General features: G+C 37.1%; 1 protein-coding gene across 1 annotated transcript in view; it reads left to right on the forward strand.

Annotated features, from left to right (window-relative positions):
- The window catches only part of METTL25 (methyltransferase like 25), a 59,099-nt gene that overhangs the window by 4,867 nt on the left and 36,024 nt on the right, over positions 1-18,208 (forward strand). The window contains exons 3-5 of the mRNA XM_010019080.1: positions 5,180-5,280; positions 11,511-12,140; positions 15,003-15,147. Of these exons, the coding sequence (XP_010017382.1) occupies positions 5,180-5,280; positions 11,511-12,140; positions 15,003-15,147 (876 nt within the window). The remainder of the gene's footprint in view (positions 1-5,179; positions 5,281-11,510; positions 12,141-15,002; positions 15,148-18,208) is intronic.

The following is an 18,208-nucleotide window of genomic DNA, read 5'->3' on the forward strand; positions in this document are numbered from 1 at the left end:
GTTTTTTAAAAGTCTCACTGTAAAATCTGGCAAGTGGGTTTTCTTTTGTTTTGTGTTAAATATGTGTTTTGGTGTCTAGCTGAAGATGGCCCAATACGTGTTTGATGTCTCAAAGGAAAAAAGTTATTTGTTCTGTATGTTTTGGATCAATACCAGTTATATGTCATAAAACTGGAGTAATATCATTTTTTTTAGTTACAGAAATTGAATTAAAACACTTTAAAGTTGGCATCAAGTTAGACACTGGAAGTCTTACTCCTGATTATATTTTTTTGTATGTGATGATAAATTGGCATTTTTGCTTACTTGGAGTGCTGTCATTTTCACTGAAAATGTGTTCTTCATGGAGTCTTCAGTCTTTGTAGATCTGTCACTGTTTTTCAGATTTCTCATTAGTTTTTCAGAGATGGACTGAGCAGCTTTCTGCCTTCTAATGTGTTTTATCTCTATAATGCATTAAAACACTGACATTTCTTAACCTAAGTGATAATGCCGTTATATATACTGGGCATCTCTCCCATTTTCTTCAGCAGTTTTCTCTTTCCAGTTTTGCCATTTTCTGTGGTTGACTCTCTAGTTTTTCATTTCTTCAGAAATACTAAAATGCCATATCTAGGATAGGTTTAATGGTTTGTGTGAATTGTTCTTACTTTCTGGCTTCTTTCCTTCTTCTTCTTGTTCATCTGAAGCCCTTTTTTCTTGTTTGACAATTGTATGCTGCTTTTCTTCTGCTTGCCCTTTAGCTCTTCATTTTTATTATGCTCTCATTCCCTGCATTCTGCTTAATCTTGCATAATTCTCTAATTTACCTTGTTATAGTTATACCCGAGTTCATACTGGCATTATCTTCCTTAGACAAAACTAGAAAGATTCTTTCATCTTCTTGTCATGCGGAACTGAGCATCAGGAATAAGGCAATTGCTCAACATTTTCCTCTGTGTGTTGCAGGAGCGCTGCTCAGTTGGGTATGTAGGGCCTGGGTGTGTGATGCAGTAATTCTAAATTCTACTTCATAGATAAAATAAAATGTCTTAAAAATGTATACAGTAGTATTATAATTCAAAACCTTTGTGCTGAATTGGCAGTAAATATCAGTTAAATTAACTTAATTGGAGTTCCTGGTGAGCATTTGGCAGAAGCAAAATACAGAATTATGTATTCATAACATGCAAATTTCCAAATGAAAGTTGTAATCTTTTAACTTTAAACTATTTTAAATATCTTGGATTTAATTCTGTATTTCAGAAAATACATTAATTTCCTGACATACTAAAGCTTGCAAGTCAAGAGAGATGTAAGTCTGAGAAAGCTGTCAACTTCACAATGGCCTTGCTCATATTCTGAAAAGTATGCAGCAGGATAATTCCATTTATGTTTCAGATGTTTTTAATACATTTTCTTGTTCTAAGACAAACACACTTAGGAGCCTGTTCCCACAGTTTGCATACTTGGAGAGTTGCCTAACTTCCTTACCATCTTAATGCAGGCATATCTCTATCTTCCACTGGAATAATTGCTAAGCACAACATTTTAAGCATATTGTGGACACAGCTACTCAGAATGGAGTTTGGAGTCTAAAGGGCTTTCTCCATTGCTTCCTAACAAAGGACACTGTGGTCATAACTGCACCATCAGTTTGCTTGCACTGAATGCATGGGGTCCAAAAGAGCCTGACCCAAGGGGAGGAGGCCGGCAGGGAGAATTTCACTTGTTACAGAGAAATTTATCTGATTTATTTATCTCTTGTGTTCATCTGATACAAGAAGTGAGGGTTGATAAGAGTATTGGATTAAAAGTGCTCTCTACCTTTGCAGTGTATTTATGGCCAAGGTAGTAGTCATGCAGTGACTGTTAGTGAATCCATATTTAAATTGCATGTGCTGGAATATCACTCTGCCTCAATGGTTTTTTTTTCAGTATATGATTATCCCTGTCCCTCAGTCTGGCTTATGGTATTAAATCATAGTAGTGAACTTCTGTATAGGTGGTATTATCTGGCGTGGACTGGGGAATTTATTTTTTTTTCTCTGGTGTATCTAAATTTCCACAGGTAGCTGCGGCATAAAACTCTGCCGTAGGAGATCTTAGGAAGATCTGCGTTAGCCCAGTATAAAAGACAGTCTCTCCTCAATTTGTTCAGCTTCACAAGTAGAGACGTAGTTTTAAATGGCGTTATAGATTTGAAGCAGTTTTTCTAATGGAAAACAGCTACCTGTGCTAGGGGTTCACAATGGAAATAAGAAAATTTCAGTACAAACTAAAATTAGGAACATTAAGCTTTCTGTTACTCTCTTATATCCAGGGTACTTCTGTGAAGAATTCAAACCCCACTTTCTTTTTTCATCACAAAAAGAGATGGATCTCTATATTTCTTACAGTTTTTGAAGTCAGTGTTTGTTCTGCTTGCATCAGTTGTGTACATAATAAGGAAACCTGCATGTATAATTATTTGTTTCAAGAAAAGTAATTTTGTAAGAGCTGAAGGAATTTACACAGTTTGCTTAAAAGTAGTATACATATTTTTTTCAAATTTGCAGTTAACAGTGTAAAACAATCACCACATTCAGTTTTTCTTACATTGTAATATGTCCGCTTGATTTTCAAAAGAATATAAAAAAAACTATCAGAATTTTGCAGAAAATGCAGCAACAATAAAATTTATTGAAAATCCATACTGTTCTGCAAAGAGTACCATTTTCCTTGAGCTGAAATATGAATAGAGTGTTCTTTCTGCAACATGTAGGAAAAGAAGTCTAAAAGTGGTTAAGAAACTTGAGTAGCTAAACTGTGAATTTTCTGCTTGGATCCTGTTTTAGTAATCTGGTTCTTGTTTCTGGATTTCTGGATTTCTTACATGTTTGAAATACTTAATTTGGCTTAGGTGCTCTCTGAAATGGTACTTCACACAGCATTACCCAGTTCAGTCTTTTAATTTCATACTATAGCAAAGAGTAAAAGGTGCAATATGTGATGATTGATAGTTCAAAGTGATAGTGCTGCTTTGGACAACAGTCAAACAACTTTTATTTCTGTCCAAGAAGTTAAGTATCTGTTTCTTCCTGTTGCCATTCTGCTGCTTCTGATGATGAGACTATCCAGACTCAAAAATGTTCAAATATCAACAAAAAAGAGACCTATTTTCTTTCTTTTAATTTTTTTCCTGTCTTTTTTCCTTTCATTTCAAATGCTTACAAATTAAGAGTTTTTAGGACACTGATCTTCACAGTTTTAAAGTTAATCAGAATCTTCAGTGAAATTGCAAACACTTGTTTCTGCTATTTATTTTGTTTAAAAGTATTTTAGTCTATTTTTTCCTTTGTCAGTTCATAGACTCTGTATTACATTTTAAGTATTGTCGCAACAATTTATTATAAAATAACGGATGTTTAAGAAAGAGAGATATGCTGTGGGTTTTGGGAAAAATAGAGAAAACACTAGGTTTCTCATGAGCTCAGTTGAATTCCCCACTCTCTTTTAAAGAAGTAACACTCCTGGCTCTGTTCCCAGCATGATCTGATCAAGGAATGAACATAGTTTTTGCCTGATGATCAGTTTCTGGACAGATGAACACATACTGTGCAAAAAGCAGAGAATGGGAAAGTATATTAATCTGCCTAGTCATGTAGAAAAGTCTTGTTTTCTAGGAGCATGCTCATGAGTTCAGTTTCTTCTGCCATCGCTCAGACTTACAAAAATTTCCATCAATTTAACTAGAGCCAAGTGTATTGTAGTGTTGTCCCCCTCAGAGAAATGTGTGGGTTTCTCCCAAGGGAGTGACTTCTGAGGTCAATCTTTGCTTGGGGGATGTAGAGATCAGCAAGTGGGTGTTTGGTATTCTTAACAAGTAGTAAACCTATGGTGGAGATTGACTCCATCTCATTAACACATCCTCCAGCAATATTTGAATTAGTGATTTTCTACCATAAAGATATAACAGTTTTACAACCAATCCATAGGGTAAATAAAATAGAAGTGCATCTTCCTTTGAATTTCCTCAGCATCACTCAACTTTCATTGAAGATGTCTCTCACTTGATATTGTGAGCACATCTGCAGAATTAACAAGCTATACTGTGTGATTATCAATTGTCCCTGCCCTTGTATTTCATTTATGTAAAGGTAAATGTGATGAATTACACAAAAATAAATATTTTTTGATGACCAGGAAGAAATAGGACAAATTTTATAGTAGTAGCTATTGTCTAGTCTCTGGGCAGGGATTAGATACGCTATGTCTTTTAAAAACTACACAAATCATAGAATCATAGAATGGTTTGGGTTGCAAAGGACCTTAAGATCATCTAGTTCCAACCCCCCTGCCATGAGCAGGGACATCTTGCACTAAACCATGTCGCCCAAGGCTCTGTCTAACCTGGCCTTGAACACCATCAGCATTCACAACTTCCTTGGGCAACCCATTCCAGTGCCTCACCACCCTCACTGTAAAGAACTTCTTCCTTATATCTAACCTAAACTTCCCCTGTTTAAGTTTAAAGCCATTACTCCCTGTCCTACCACTGGAGTCCCTAACGAAGAGTCCCTCCCCAGCATCCTTGTAGGCCCCCTTCAGATACTGGAAGGCTGCTATGAGGTCTCCACGCAGCCTTCTCTTCTCCAGGCTGAACAGCCCCAACTTTCTCAGCCTGTCTTCATACGGGAGGTGCTCCAGTCCTCTGATCATCCTCGTGGCCCTCCTCTGGACTTGCTCCAACAGCTCCATGTCCTTTGTATGCTGAGGACACCAGAACTGGACACAGTACTCCAAGAGAGGTCTCAGGAGAGCAGATTAGAGGGGCAGGATCACCTCCTTTGACCTGCTGGTCACACTTCTTTTGATACAGCCCAGGATACAGTTGGCTTTCTGGGCTGCAAGCACACACTGAAGCCGGCTCATGTTCAAGTTTCTCATCAACCAACACCCCCAAGTCCTTCTCCGCAGGGCTGCTCTGAATCTCTTCTCCACCCAACCTGTAGTATTACCTGTAGTAATAGTACTGAGTTTCAGACTGTGTAAATGAGAAGTTTAGTCTTGTAGCAATTTAGTGAGTTTTTAATTAAAAATTACTATTCTTAAAATATAAAAATACTATAGCGTATTTTTAGGCTGGTATTTTTTCTAATTGATCACAAATCTTTATTATTATGGGTTGTGTTAATGTGTATTTATTAATCTGATACAGGTATCAAAACTGATGAGTTTATGAATAATAAGAAATCACATGAAGTGCAGGTGATGTCAGAGCTGGTAGTCAACATAGCGAATTACTGTGATATAAAGCAGGTAAGAAAGCATTTCTTACTGTATGTTACTGTGTACCTTCCAAATTATTATCCTCATAGTGTTTGAAATAATCATTTTGATATTCTGCTGCTGCTGTTCTTAATTTTCTTGTAAATAATGGTGGCTAAAGAAGAGCCTTTAGGGCCAAGCTGAAGGGTAGTTCTTTTTACATATGTATTGTTCTGAAGGAGCTGCCTTTCTGTGAGTCATAATCATTTTATGACACATGAAAAAAAATTGAGACATTTTAATCATCCTCTATCTGTTGAACAGCTAAAAATTGTACTGCTTTTTGCTATGCACAGGTACTGCCTTGTTTATCACTATTATAGCGCTGGCAATTTACCATAAGCATCAGTAAGAAAGCAAAACTTCATTTTTCTCCTTCTGTCAAGTACACCGGAGTGACACATAGACACCAAAGCAGAAAAATCTGAGCAATTTTGAAAGCTCATCTTATTCTGGCACAAGAGAGTTAAATTGTTTCCTGTTGTTTAATGCTGTTCATCTTTACTAACATGGATTGAAATCTATCAGTAATGAATTTAGTTATGACCTTTTTAGATTGAAAAGAGACCAGATTAAGCAGAGATTTATGTAGCAGAGTATGTATGATGTACATTTGGTAGGACACGAGTGAGATCTGGACACCCAACACCATTATCACCCAGCAGTTACTCTCTGAATTGGCTGTTTGGTACATCAGATGGCAAGTTCATCCTTCAATGGTGAAGAATTGCAGGTTTCCTTTCTCAAATTTGATTGTAACTTAGCCCCTTTTTTGGTTTTTGATTTGGTTTTTTTTACATGTGTCGTGGTTTAAGCCCAGCCGGTAACTTGGAACCACGCAGCTGCTCGCTCACTCCCCCCCTCTTCCTTCCTCCCCCCGCTCCCGGAGGGATGGGGAGGAGAATCGAAGGAATGTAACTCCCACGGGTTGAGATAACAGCTCTCCAGTAACTAAGGTATAATACAAACCACTACTGCTACCAATAATAATGAGAAGAGGAATAACAAGGGAAAAGGACACAACCGCTCACCACCCGCCGACCGATACCCAGCCCAACCCGAGCAGCGATCTGGGCCTTCCGGGTGACTCCCCCCAGTTTATATACTGGGCATGACGTGCTGTGGTATGGAATAGCCCTTTGGCCAGTTTGGGTCAGGTGTCCTGCCTCTGCTTCCTCCTGGCTTCCCCTCCTCTCTGGCAAAGCATGAGACTGAGAAAGTCCTTGGTCAGAGTAAACATTACTTAGCAACAACTAAAAACATCGGTGTTATCAGCGTTGTTCCCAGACTGAAAGTCAAAAACACAGCACTGCACCAGCTACTAAGAAGGAGAAAAAATGACTGCTGTAGCTGAACCCAGGACATCATGCAATTATGATTCCACAGTATGCTAGATCATTGTTGCATTAAAACCTTGTAGATGTTCACTTATGGATCTGTTGACAGAATACAAGCATCACAAAAATACTTGACTTTTTGAGTGCTTATTTGTCGTTCTATTAGACAAAAGAACAATACCGTTTCCTCAGTTTACATAGATGTAATTTTTCTGGACTCTCTTTCAATGTTAAACTTCCTGTTAGATTCCATGTTTTAGAACTTTGTTGTGGTAAAATGAAATTTTTAAATATTTATTTGAGCTGAGTTGGTTTAATCATTTTAATCTCTATAATGCTAATAACTGGTTAACGTAGCTTCACCCTCGCTTTAAACTGTGGGTGGCTCTGGACATTGCATTTGATTCCTTTCCACACCTGAGCTGCACTTTCCTCCAGCCTAATGTTCATTCGCACAAAGATTGTGGAGAACAAACTGTATTTGTTTAAAACCAAAGATTAATAAGATATCTACCCAGATTTTATGCTGAATATATTCCCTTTGAGACTTCTTTTTTTTATGAAATAAAAATGTCTGAGTATAGTTTAAAATTAATATATTGGATGTGGGTAAAGAAGAAGAGACAGCTGCAGTTGGGCAGGCTAAGTCTGTATTCATAGAATCATGGAGTATCAGGTTGTAAGGGACCTCAAGGTTCACCTGGTCCGACCTTTCTAGGCAAAGCATGACCTAGACTAGATGTCCCAGCACCCTGTCCAGCTAGATCTTGAAAGTATCCAGCACAGGGGAATCCACCCCTTTCCTAGAAAGATTATTCCAATGGCTGAGTGTTCTCTTTGTGAAAAATTTTCCTTTTGTGTCCAGTTGGAATCTCCTCAGGAGTAACTTGTTGCCCATTACCCCTTATCTCTTCCATGTGACTCATTGTAAAAAGGGAGTCTCCATTTTCTTCGTAGCCATTCTTTAAATACTGGAACATGGTGTTAAGGTCTCTCCAGAGCCTTCTTTTCTCTAGGCTGTACAAATGCTATTACTATGGTTTCTGGTACCTCTTGTTCCCTATATTGTGCCTAGCATTTGTAATGGGAGAGTGCTAGTTGGCCGGCCTCATACCTGCACCAGGGGCATTGCTAAAAATCAATGGTGTGGGCAGTCATATGCCAGAGGTAGAGTACATGGCCGTGCTCTGTTCACTTCAGCAGTAGAAATGTAATCACAGTGTCCTGAGTTGCTGCTGCTGCTACTGTAGACTGAAGGACAGGCCCCAAAACTTGGATTCAGCTCTGACCTGCTGAAGCTGAACTTTGATTAGGAAGTTATTTGGCTCAGACTGAGTTTAATATAGGTAATGTAAATGATGCAGTACACTTGATATGTTTGGGTTAGGCCTGTGGAAACAGATCAGAACTCTGAATCCTGACCATCTGTTTTGTGAGGAGTGACTGATGAAGGCAAAGTTTTAGGCAGTCTTCTTACAACTGGGATTACCAAGTAAATGGCTGCAATTAATGCCAAATATTACTGCATGAGATGCAATCAATTTGTGAGCATCTGTGACTGCTTACAAGAGATGCAAGGCGATCTCTCCTGCAGCTCTTTCAAGAGCCAGTGATGGTGACAAGTGTGGGTGCCTCAACGGCCATAACGTGGGTGTGCTTTATAGAGATACAGTAGCAGCAGATTTGTAAAAGTAATTTATTCTGTCATTAGCATGTTTTTTGGCTTGCATACCTTTTGCTTCAGGCAAGCATTAGTTGTTCAAGCCTTGGAGACTTTCACATACTGAAAAACTGTAGGAGACTGGAGTTTGCTTATAATGTGATATTAAATATTGTCTGTATTTGCTGGAAGGTGGTGTTTCATATAGTATTTTCATTTAGATTTTAAACAGTTCCTGTGAGATTCAGGAATCAAAGGAAAAGAAAACCCATGTTCAGAGAGTAAAAAAGTAGAGCCACCTTAATGACCTAATGTAAGTCCCAATGTAGCTGCTTACTCATAAAATCTCAAACCAATCATTATTAAGAATCTGTCGATATGCTGTAATTTCATCCAGTGATTATGCACTTTTATCAGATGGCTTGGAATATCTTTATACAAAGGATTATTTTCTGTTTATTTTTTTTTAAAGGTAACATTTAATGAAAAATATTGTTGCAATGTATCACTGAATATGAAATGCTGACTGCTCTATATTAACTTTTTTCCATCTTAGTCATACACTGTAACAAAATTTATTTGTGCAAAGTTACAAATCCCTAACATATGAAAAGAGCTTTCCAGTTACATTACAAATAAAAAAAAAAAAAAAAAAAAAAAAAAACCCTCCTTCTCCTTTTTTAAGAAAAGCCTCCTTCTCAGTTATTAAAAATCAACTCCTTTTGTTTTGGTTACCTTTCAACTTAAAAAAATACAGGAATTGTAAAGTTTTAGGAGAGTTTTTTCCTTATTGATTTTTTTCTATCCTTCTCACAAAACAAAATATATGTGGCATTTAATTAAAAAATCTAGAGCTATGAAAGCACAACACATGTTTTACAACACCACGTGTTCTCAGGGTGTTTCTTTCAGATATTACAGATCTCTGACGGCTTGAAAAATGCCCTCCATTTCAACCTTCATACCCATGATGTATAATGGGTGGTAGAGGATATTGCTCTCTTGTGGTATTTTATAACGTAGTATAATAAATAGTAAAATGAGAATAAAAGCAAAAAATTTATTGCTACTGTAATCGCTTATAGGTTAGTGGTTTGAGTTAAAACATTAAAGGGTTTTTTCAGATATTTACTGCCCCGTTTAAGTATCTTTTCTATCATACAGAGGAACTTATGTAAAGAAGTTCTTGATTAAACTCTGAAAAGAAACCTATGATGATTCCTCTTTGCTTCAATGCACATTTGTTTTCTTTAATGTACTTGTGAAAGTTTTCCTTGGAAGTTGCAGCATTTGCAGCAAGAGTTGCAATGTGTAATGTAAGTATGATATAGTTCTGCATTCAGCATCCAGTAAATTTGTCATTTGGTGCTGGGAAATGTTGGAATGCTTCTGAAAATGGAGTTCTTTATTGCTCTGTGCCAGAAACTCCGTTTAAACTTAGTACCCAACTCACCATGGAGAAGACCTTTGGCAAATAGGCTGTGGGTTGCTGATTACCTTTCCTTATGTAATCAAGGGAACATAAAGTGGGGATTAATTTAATGTGGTCTATTTATTTAGCACAAGATCATTGCCTGCTTATTTTTAGTCAAATTTTCCTTTTGCTTTAAAACCATTCTCCCAGTGCTAATTTAACAATGTATTGTTATTTTCTTTTTACTTGGAAACTGAAAAAACCTTACCCGAAGAGCAGTTTGTCTTTACAACCACTAGAGGTCACACGTAGGAGTTAGGAATAATTCACTAGCTGAATTGTGTCCAAATGCAGCCTTTCACAGAAATACTTCAAAACCTTGTAGAATTAGAGGTGTGCATATTCTGCACAATAGTTATATCTGTTACATAAAATAGTGGGTAAAATTATTCCTCGAACGCTTTTCTTTCCTTCACTTTTAAGTAATCTAGGAGAATTTTGGTGATAAATGTGACAAATAAATGACATTTTCAGAAAGTGTGCTTGGATTATATCAATTCTATTTCAGTAAATCCACTTCTGTAATGATTTAATTCAAGAAATCTGCAGAAATCTTTAACTTTCTTAGAATAAGTAATAAATCTTTCATTTCAGTAAAAGTAATCCTGTACAGCGTATTCTTACCTGGTAAAAAACTATGTAGCTGAGTTTAAGATGAATCCATGTAGTGTATGCTGCTATTTGGACTTACAAGTACCAGTGTAAGCTTTCTTATGAATGTGTGGCAGACCAAGAACAAGACATAGATGTTTTTGGATCAAACACTTTGAGGAACATATACAAAGAAGTCAATATATCTAGTCAATATAATTTTTGGTAGATGCCTGAACAGAAGTGAACATTGTCATTTTCTTTCCTTAGAGAAACATCACTCTGCCCATTCTTGTAAAATATTTTGTTATATATTTTTTACAAATTAAGCTACACATGATATAAAGCTGTGATTATGTTCTTAATGCTCTCAGTCTTGTTTCTGCTACTTCTCTGTACAGTGTTTTCCTTCCTGTGTCATATCAGTCACTGAACTATCACGTGCTATCAGCTATGAGACAGACTAAACTGTCAGCTGGTTATCCCCTCTATTCACTCCTTCCTCCAGAACAGGCAGTGGAAAGCACATGTGGCATACGAGCCCGTTTGTTTTATTACAAAAGCATCCTCATGTTAACCAAAACTGTATGAATAAAAAAGCATTCTGATATAAAAGAGGGTATCAATATCACCTCTCTTTAGGTCACATCTGAAGTGATTAAGTTAGGCACTGAATTTGAAGATGCTTACTTCTGTACACCAAATGGTAGTAGACTGCTCAGTATGGGAGTTAGGAGCCTGAAGCTCAATTCTGTGGTTGTTTTCTTTGCTCACTCTATATCCTAACCCAGTTTAACTAGGGCAGGTGGTGGTGTTGGTGGTTTGTGGTTTATGGTTTGGGTTTTTTTTGCAGAAGGAAGTTCTGTGTCAAAAAATATACTGAAAGTTATTCCCAGAAGAGTCAGGACATGTGCATTGCATAAGCATTGCAGTGTCTGTTTTATGGAGTGAATCAGTTAAGTTCTGTGTTTTAAAGTCAGAAGGTAGACCAACAAAGCAAAAGAACTAAGTATATTAGGAGGAATGATTCTGATAAGGTAGCTGTTAAATCTATGCTTAAATGTTTAGGGGATTATTTTGCATTTGGTTGAAGTGTGTCTTGTTGCTAATTAATACAGCAAATTTTATTTTTTCTCCCTTCTCTCCCACCATTGTCTAGGTGATTGATATAGGTTCTGGAAAAGGCTACCTGAGCTCATTTTTGTCCATGCAATATAACTTAAAAGTTTATGGAATTGACTCCTCAAACACCAACACTAATGGTGCTCATGAAAGGAACAGAAAATTGAAGAAACACTGGAGAGCATATCAGAGTCGAGGGAGAGCAAACCTCAAAAGCCAGAGGTTTGAAAAGGCAAATGACAGGCCAGTGGAAAGTGAAATTAAATGTAAAGCAGTCAATGAAAAGCCCTTAAATAATGACAGCAGCGTTCAAAATCAGGACCAAATGGCTATCCAAGATTTAGTTCCTTCCTGTGGTTTCACAGGAATAGCTACATCTGAAATGAGCAAAGAAGCTGAAGCTGATTTGGTGGCTCGGACGCAATCTGATGAGAGCAAACTTTCTGAAGAGGTTCTTGCCATTCTAAACATTCTGCCTGCTGATGCTGTAGAAGTTTCTTCATCTCAGTGTAACTGTGGGGAACTCTGTGAAGAGGAAAAGGTGCGAAGAAAAATGGCATCTCTCGAGGCTAAAGCGGGCAAGTCAAGTGACTCAAACCTGTATTTTCCATTGACTTCTTGCATCACTGCAGAAACAGAACTCAGTGACATCATCACAGATCTGGAGGTTATTTTATTAATATTTGAATTAGATTGTCTATTGTCTTTATATTGCCATTTTCATATCTACATGTTTGCTGGGTGTGCATAGAATACTTAGTGGTGTAAATTTATATTCTACCCCAATAATGTTTTTCAGCCAATAAGCAGAAGTATGCGTAGCACATAGAGATTATTCTTCTATTTTAATATATGTTGGCATTATTTTGAATATGTAAAGCAGCCTTTAGAATTTATGGGGCAGATAATAGCTGTCAAAGTTAACAGTATATATATTAGCACATTCATGTATTTTACAACTGTGCTTATAGATAACATCTAATTATTATTAAAAAGTTCTATTTACAAGGTAGATGGATATATGAAGCACCGGAGTTTCCATTTCCATGAAATTTCTTATCTTTTAAGTTTTACATTTTTGTAAAAATTTGTTAGTTTCAGTTAAACTTTGAAGGCATAGGAAAATTTATTGTGTATAGTACTCAACATAAAGAGTTTGTAAAGAGCTCTGTTTGCAAATAATGTTTTTATTTTTTGATTTTTCAGTCACTGGAAATTCATTTAGTAATCTACTAGCTGTTGGGAATTGTGTCTACTCAAACAAGCTTAAGTTCAGCTGCTCAAAGACAGTGACACAAGTCTAGAAGCTGTATGGCTGTTTAGTTCCTGTGCTTGAGCTAACAGTTATTGGTGGGGTAGATACAATCAGTCTTTTATGGAAAGATAAAAACCTGTCTGTGTTCAGTAGAAACTGAACAATTGTATTCAGGGATGTAATTAATCTTTGTTTCAAGACTATAGGTTTTTGCTGATGGCCCTATAACTTAAGCTCATAAGTCCTATTGACTATCTGAGAACATGTGGAGCAAGCTCTTCTGTCTGCAAAAGTCACCCTGCGCAGCAGGGTTTGTTGGTGAAACATATGCATTTACATTTGCACAGTTGGATTTTGTATCCTCCCAGTATGTAATATGTATAATGTAGAAGACATCACTGCCTTTCTTTATTAAAAAAAACATTGTCAGAAAAAGCAAAAGCTTCATTGTTAAAAAATAGTAATAACCAAACCACATTGTGTGATGAATACGTGTAGTTAAAAACCTTTAAATGTGCAATAATTTTCATGTTTTAAAAGTATTTTGAGAATTTTTAGAAATGAAATATTTTTTACAAACAATTTTACAAATATTTTAAGTATTTTATTGCAGCCATAAACTGATGATTTTTTCTCAAGTTTTCCTAAGCTAAGGACAAATGGGGAATGGGTAAAATTAATAGTTACTGATTTATGCTGTACGTTCTGAAATTAATCTGAGGATAAAATATGGGTACAGGAATGCATGTTTGTATATAGCCCAGGATTAATATTAAGATCTCAAATTTTGCTGCATGTAAGCCAACTTCCCAGAAAGTACTTGCAGTTATACCCAGGCAACCTCACTGAAGTCAGTAATGATCTCAAAGTGTACCTGACACAGTCAGGCTGACCTCCTGTTGTTCAGAAATTTTGAGTGTTGTAATGTGTTTCCTCTGTCTTGCATGCAGTAGCCATCTTCCACTAGCTTTCTCCTGAAAGAATCTCTCTTAACTTTTCCTGTCCTGGGGTTTAAATTCTGCCCTTGCAAGTGTACATTTTCCCTAAGCTTCCAAACTTTAGTGTGGAAAAAAGCTTTGTGGAATCATGAGCTGAAGCTGACTGATAGGGAAAAAAAATCTTTAAAAGCTAAAATGGACTGAAACTGAACTTTTGCCACCTAAAAATGTTGGACAAGGCAAGGGCAAGCACAGAGAAGCAGCACAAAGTGGAAGGTGAGAAGGGGGACAGGAAGAATTGAAAAAGCAAAGGAAAAAGGAGGTTTTACTATTTCACACATACACCTTCTGTATAATACAGAGAGGTGAATAAATCAGATACAGAGCAGCAAAAATCAATGTGCATATAAATTCAGAATTATTATAGACAGGTATCCCAGTTGAATTTCTCTGGGCTAATTTCTTGTTGATAACCTTGTTAATAAATAAGGCTGAAATTCAAAGCAATGCCATGTTGTTTTGATTAGATTCCAATAGATTCCAACTAATAATGCCAGAAGGGAAATATCTTGATAAGAAGGGTGAGAAGAGGAATAATTTGGATGGAGAAATAGAGGGAAAAGGGAAATTGAGGAAAAAATGAGAGCAGGCAATAGAATACAGAGCATCTGAAGATTAAGTTCTGTGTATTGTAGAAGAAAATGCTCATTTGTTGTTGAATAGTAGTAGGCACACTGCAAAACTGGGGCAGAACACCAGTTTTGGAAATAAACAAAGCCTGTTTTTCACATTACGTCTATATTTAGAAGTGGTTTTGATTTCAGCAATTTAAAGTAGCAGAAATGCCATAGATAGGTCCAGCCAGATTTACAGCAGTAAATCTGAAGAAAGAAAAGGAAGTAGCAGTAGTAGTTATAACAATGACTGAAAAGCTAGGAAAGACAAGAGAAATGGCCCATATCCAGTCAACACATAGATGTTCCCTTCCATGCAAGTAAACCAGCTGCTATTATTCGTCTTGAACTTCTGCGTCCTCATGGCTGGTGAAGGTAGACTGCAGAGATGGGTAGTTCTTTACCTGAACAAAGCAATGAGCAGTGTTTCTCTCTACAGAGGCAATGCACCATGTTTTCTTAGCACTGAAGAGCTTTTATAATGCATTGAAAAATTCTAGAACAGAACAGCAGGAGTCCCCATGGAGTTGTGTATTTAAACCTTACAGCTCAATAACCATTTGTAGCATAATTGAGTTTTGAAATTTGTTGTTATTTGTGCTCTTTCAGTTGAAGAGGGAGATGCTTTATTGTTGCTTTTTTTTTCCCCTTTTTCTTCTTAGGACTGTATGATGGTGGGTCTCCATACATGTGGCGATCTTGCTGCAAATACATTACGAATTTTTACTGCCAAGCCTGAAATCAAAGCAGTTTGCAGTGTAGGCTGCTGCTACCATCTGTTGTCAGAACAGTTTGAAAACCAACAAGGTAATTCTTCTGAGCTTAACTTGTGGCTGCCAGTTTGTATGTTGAGAGTATTATAGCTTCTAATTAGTAACCTCCTTGTGTTTGTTCCTTTCCAGTGGCTTATTTAGTACTGGTTTTAATTACATTATGTGGGTCATTCACTCCCGGATGCTCTGTGGCTTTTCCTAATGCCAATATTCCTAATAGGCTTACTGAAATCAGGGACATTAATGCAGAATGTTTTTTATGTGGTTATGAATACAGCTGGTTTTAGTCTGTTACTTCACTTGTAAAATGTGGAGGCTTTTTTAGTCCAATATGTTTTCATCCATTTGAAATATTTTGTACCAGATTTTGCTGTTGGCTGTCTGCATGCAACATCCATTTATGTTGAGTTGTACATATACAACTATGAGCAGAATTAAGTCCTTGTAATGTAAGTTATTACTTAAAAAAACACTTGTCTGAGTGCTGTGCTCTGAGGCGTTACGAGTTTAGAACATTATGAAACAGTACATATATAACAGGTTTCTTTGGGGGAGACAACCTGAAAATTATTTGGGGATTCACACTATAGGCAAATTTTCCTTCCAATGTGGGGGTTTTTTTTCATGTTTGATAGAAAGTTGTTATCTTTACTTGAAAGGTAAATTCTGCATAATGGAAAACATTATATAGCTGGCTTTCATGAGACAAGTTGTATGTAGCTGAGCTGTCTAAATGACTGTCTGATGAAGTCCTAAAACCTGATCATCCTGTCACCCAAATTTGAAAGAAGGACGGATTGGCAAAGTTTATTTCAGCTCTTTCAGGGAACCTCATGGACAGAAAGGCAGGTGGAACCCAGCTGCTGCTCTTTAACAGTTGGCTGCTCAGGCAGCTAAGGCACAGCTCCAGTCTGACCACGACACATGCTGGCTCTTGCTTGCTTTAATGATCTTTTCATGTTGTTTTTATCTGCTTCGCAACAATTTTAAGAGTTTTGCAATGTATTAGCTTCAGTTATTTCACAATACTTAAGGTGACTCCAAAATCAAAGAAAATACTGTGTAAATTTCTAAGGTATAGAAATGCAATTAGTAAAAAATTTACAATTCCTTTTAGATAAGAGTTTTAAAAACTTTCCAGGTACTTGTCATTAAGTATATGTGTCTGAAACATTTGGTTGTTTCTTACTATTCTGAAGAGGACACAACTTCCAGTTGTAGCTGTAGGATTACTTTTTCCAGGCCAGTGCATAAGGCTTTGCTAAATTATTGTTGTTCAGACACCACCAAAGGATCAAGTGTGATAACATATTCTAAGTTCAAACAAGCAGATGTACCTGCATGGTGGTAAGAGATACTGCAGTTTCATAGCAGTATGGATATGAAAACAAATTGCATGTCGGAATTTCTCAGCTTGAACAATAAAATCATTCTCTATGAAGAACCTTTAGACAGAAAAAAAGGAAAATATAGTATTCTTTTATTTTAGGGGGAGAACACATAAATAGTTCCAGTGATACTAAAAAAATTGGTTGATTTTTTTTTGCTCTTACTATGAAGGTACATATTCTAAAATCTATAATGCTGTAGTATTCTCTTGAAAAGTCATCTACTATATGGTGGAGGGGTAAGAGCACAAGGACCAACAGTATCTTAAAAGCTAGTACTTCTTGAAAGGGAAAATGGGAAAGAATTAAGACTAGACTTGTGTCTACACTGACAAAGCATTGTAGAGAATGCTAGAGGACTCTGTAACTAATCAAATGGTATAAATCCAACAACTCACTTGTACAAGAAGTAAAGTAATTCATCTTGTAGCTGTCTGAGGCAAGTGGATTTTGGTAGTGCTTCCAAAATACACCAAATCATGGAATCATGATTGAATAATTTAACTTGGAAGTGGCTTCTGGAGGTCATCTGGTCCAGACCACAGTATAAAACAGTGCCAGCTTAAATCAGGTTGTTCAGGGCCTTGTCCAGTCATGTTTTGAATACCTCCAAGGACAGTGATTCAGCAGCCCATTACAATGTTTGCCATCACCATGAAGGTTTTTTCCTCATGTCTGTTCAGAATTTTTGACTCTCTTGCATTATCTATAGTATTTTCATTGTGCGCCTTCAAGAATAGTCAGCCTTAATCTTTTCTGTTCCCTTCCATTTAGGCAGTTGAAGACAGCAGTTAGATATCTCCTTGACCTTCTCTGCAACCTTGTAGTCCTCCTGCCACCACTAAACTCATTCCAGTAAGTCAGTATGGTGGGTTGGAGAGCCCAAAGAAGTACTCTAGGTACTCTCACAAGTGCTAAAAAGGGGAAAAAATTGCATCCTGTAACTTGCAGGCTTCACTGTTAAGCTTCAGAGTCCTGTCAATTTTCTACTCACCTTAGAGTCCACCTGTCTGAGTCATATCTTTCCAATCTGTCTATAAAGATCCTAAGGAAACCTTGCTGAAAGCCTCACTAAAATCAAGGTAAACTGACTATGCTCTCCCCTAGTTTATGGAGACGGTCACTGCATCACAGAAGGCAATAAAGTTTGTCAGTGCTTGGTAGATTCCTGACAGCTATTCTTAATCTCCTGCTTGTTCATTATGGGCCTGGGCATGGTTTCCGGGAAAATTTGTTCCATAAGCTGATTGAGAACTGAGGTTAGACTGAAGATGGGTGTGATAGTCGTCTCTTTCCTGTCACCAGGAACTCCCCTTGATGGATGTGACCTGTCAAAGATGATAAAGCGTGGCCTTTGTGTAACAGCAGCCAGTTACCTCAGCTTCCTGAAATGCATCCCATCTGGTCACATGCACTTGTATGTCCAGTTTGCTTTTGTTGTCCCTGAGACAATATAATCTCTGCTGTAGGTAGTCCTTCACTTGTCCAGGCTCTGACACTAAACTCAGGGAAGCTACCAGCTAATCTAGACAGCAACCAGAGAATGAAGAGACATGTAGAAGATCTACATGGAGAGAGTAGTTTCAGTATTAGGAAGCAGACTTAGAGCTAGATGTCTGTGGTAATGGATAAAAGTTCTTCCAAAGAAACAGAGAGAACTGGGGAGAGTTTGCTGCAAAACAGGAAATCACTTATTTGTTTGAAATC

This window comes from Nestor notabilis, unplaced genomic scaffold, assembly GCF_000696875.1.
Source record: "Nestor notabilis isolate BGI_N333 unplaced genomic scaffold, ASM69687v1 scaffold5900, whole genome shotgun sequence".
NCBI classification, from domain to species: domain Eukaryota; kingdom Metazoa; phylum Chordata; class Aves; order Psittaciformes; family Psittacidae; genus Nestor; species Nestor notabilis.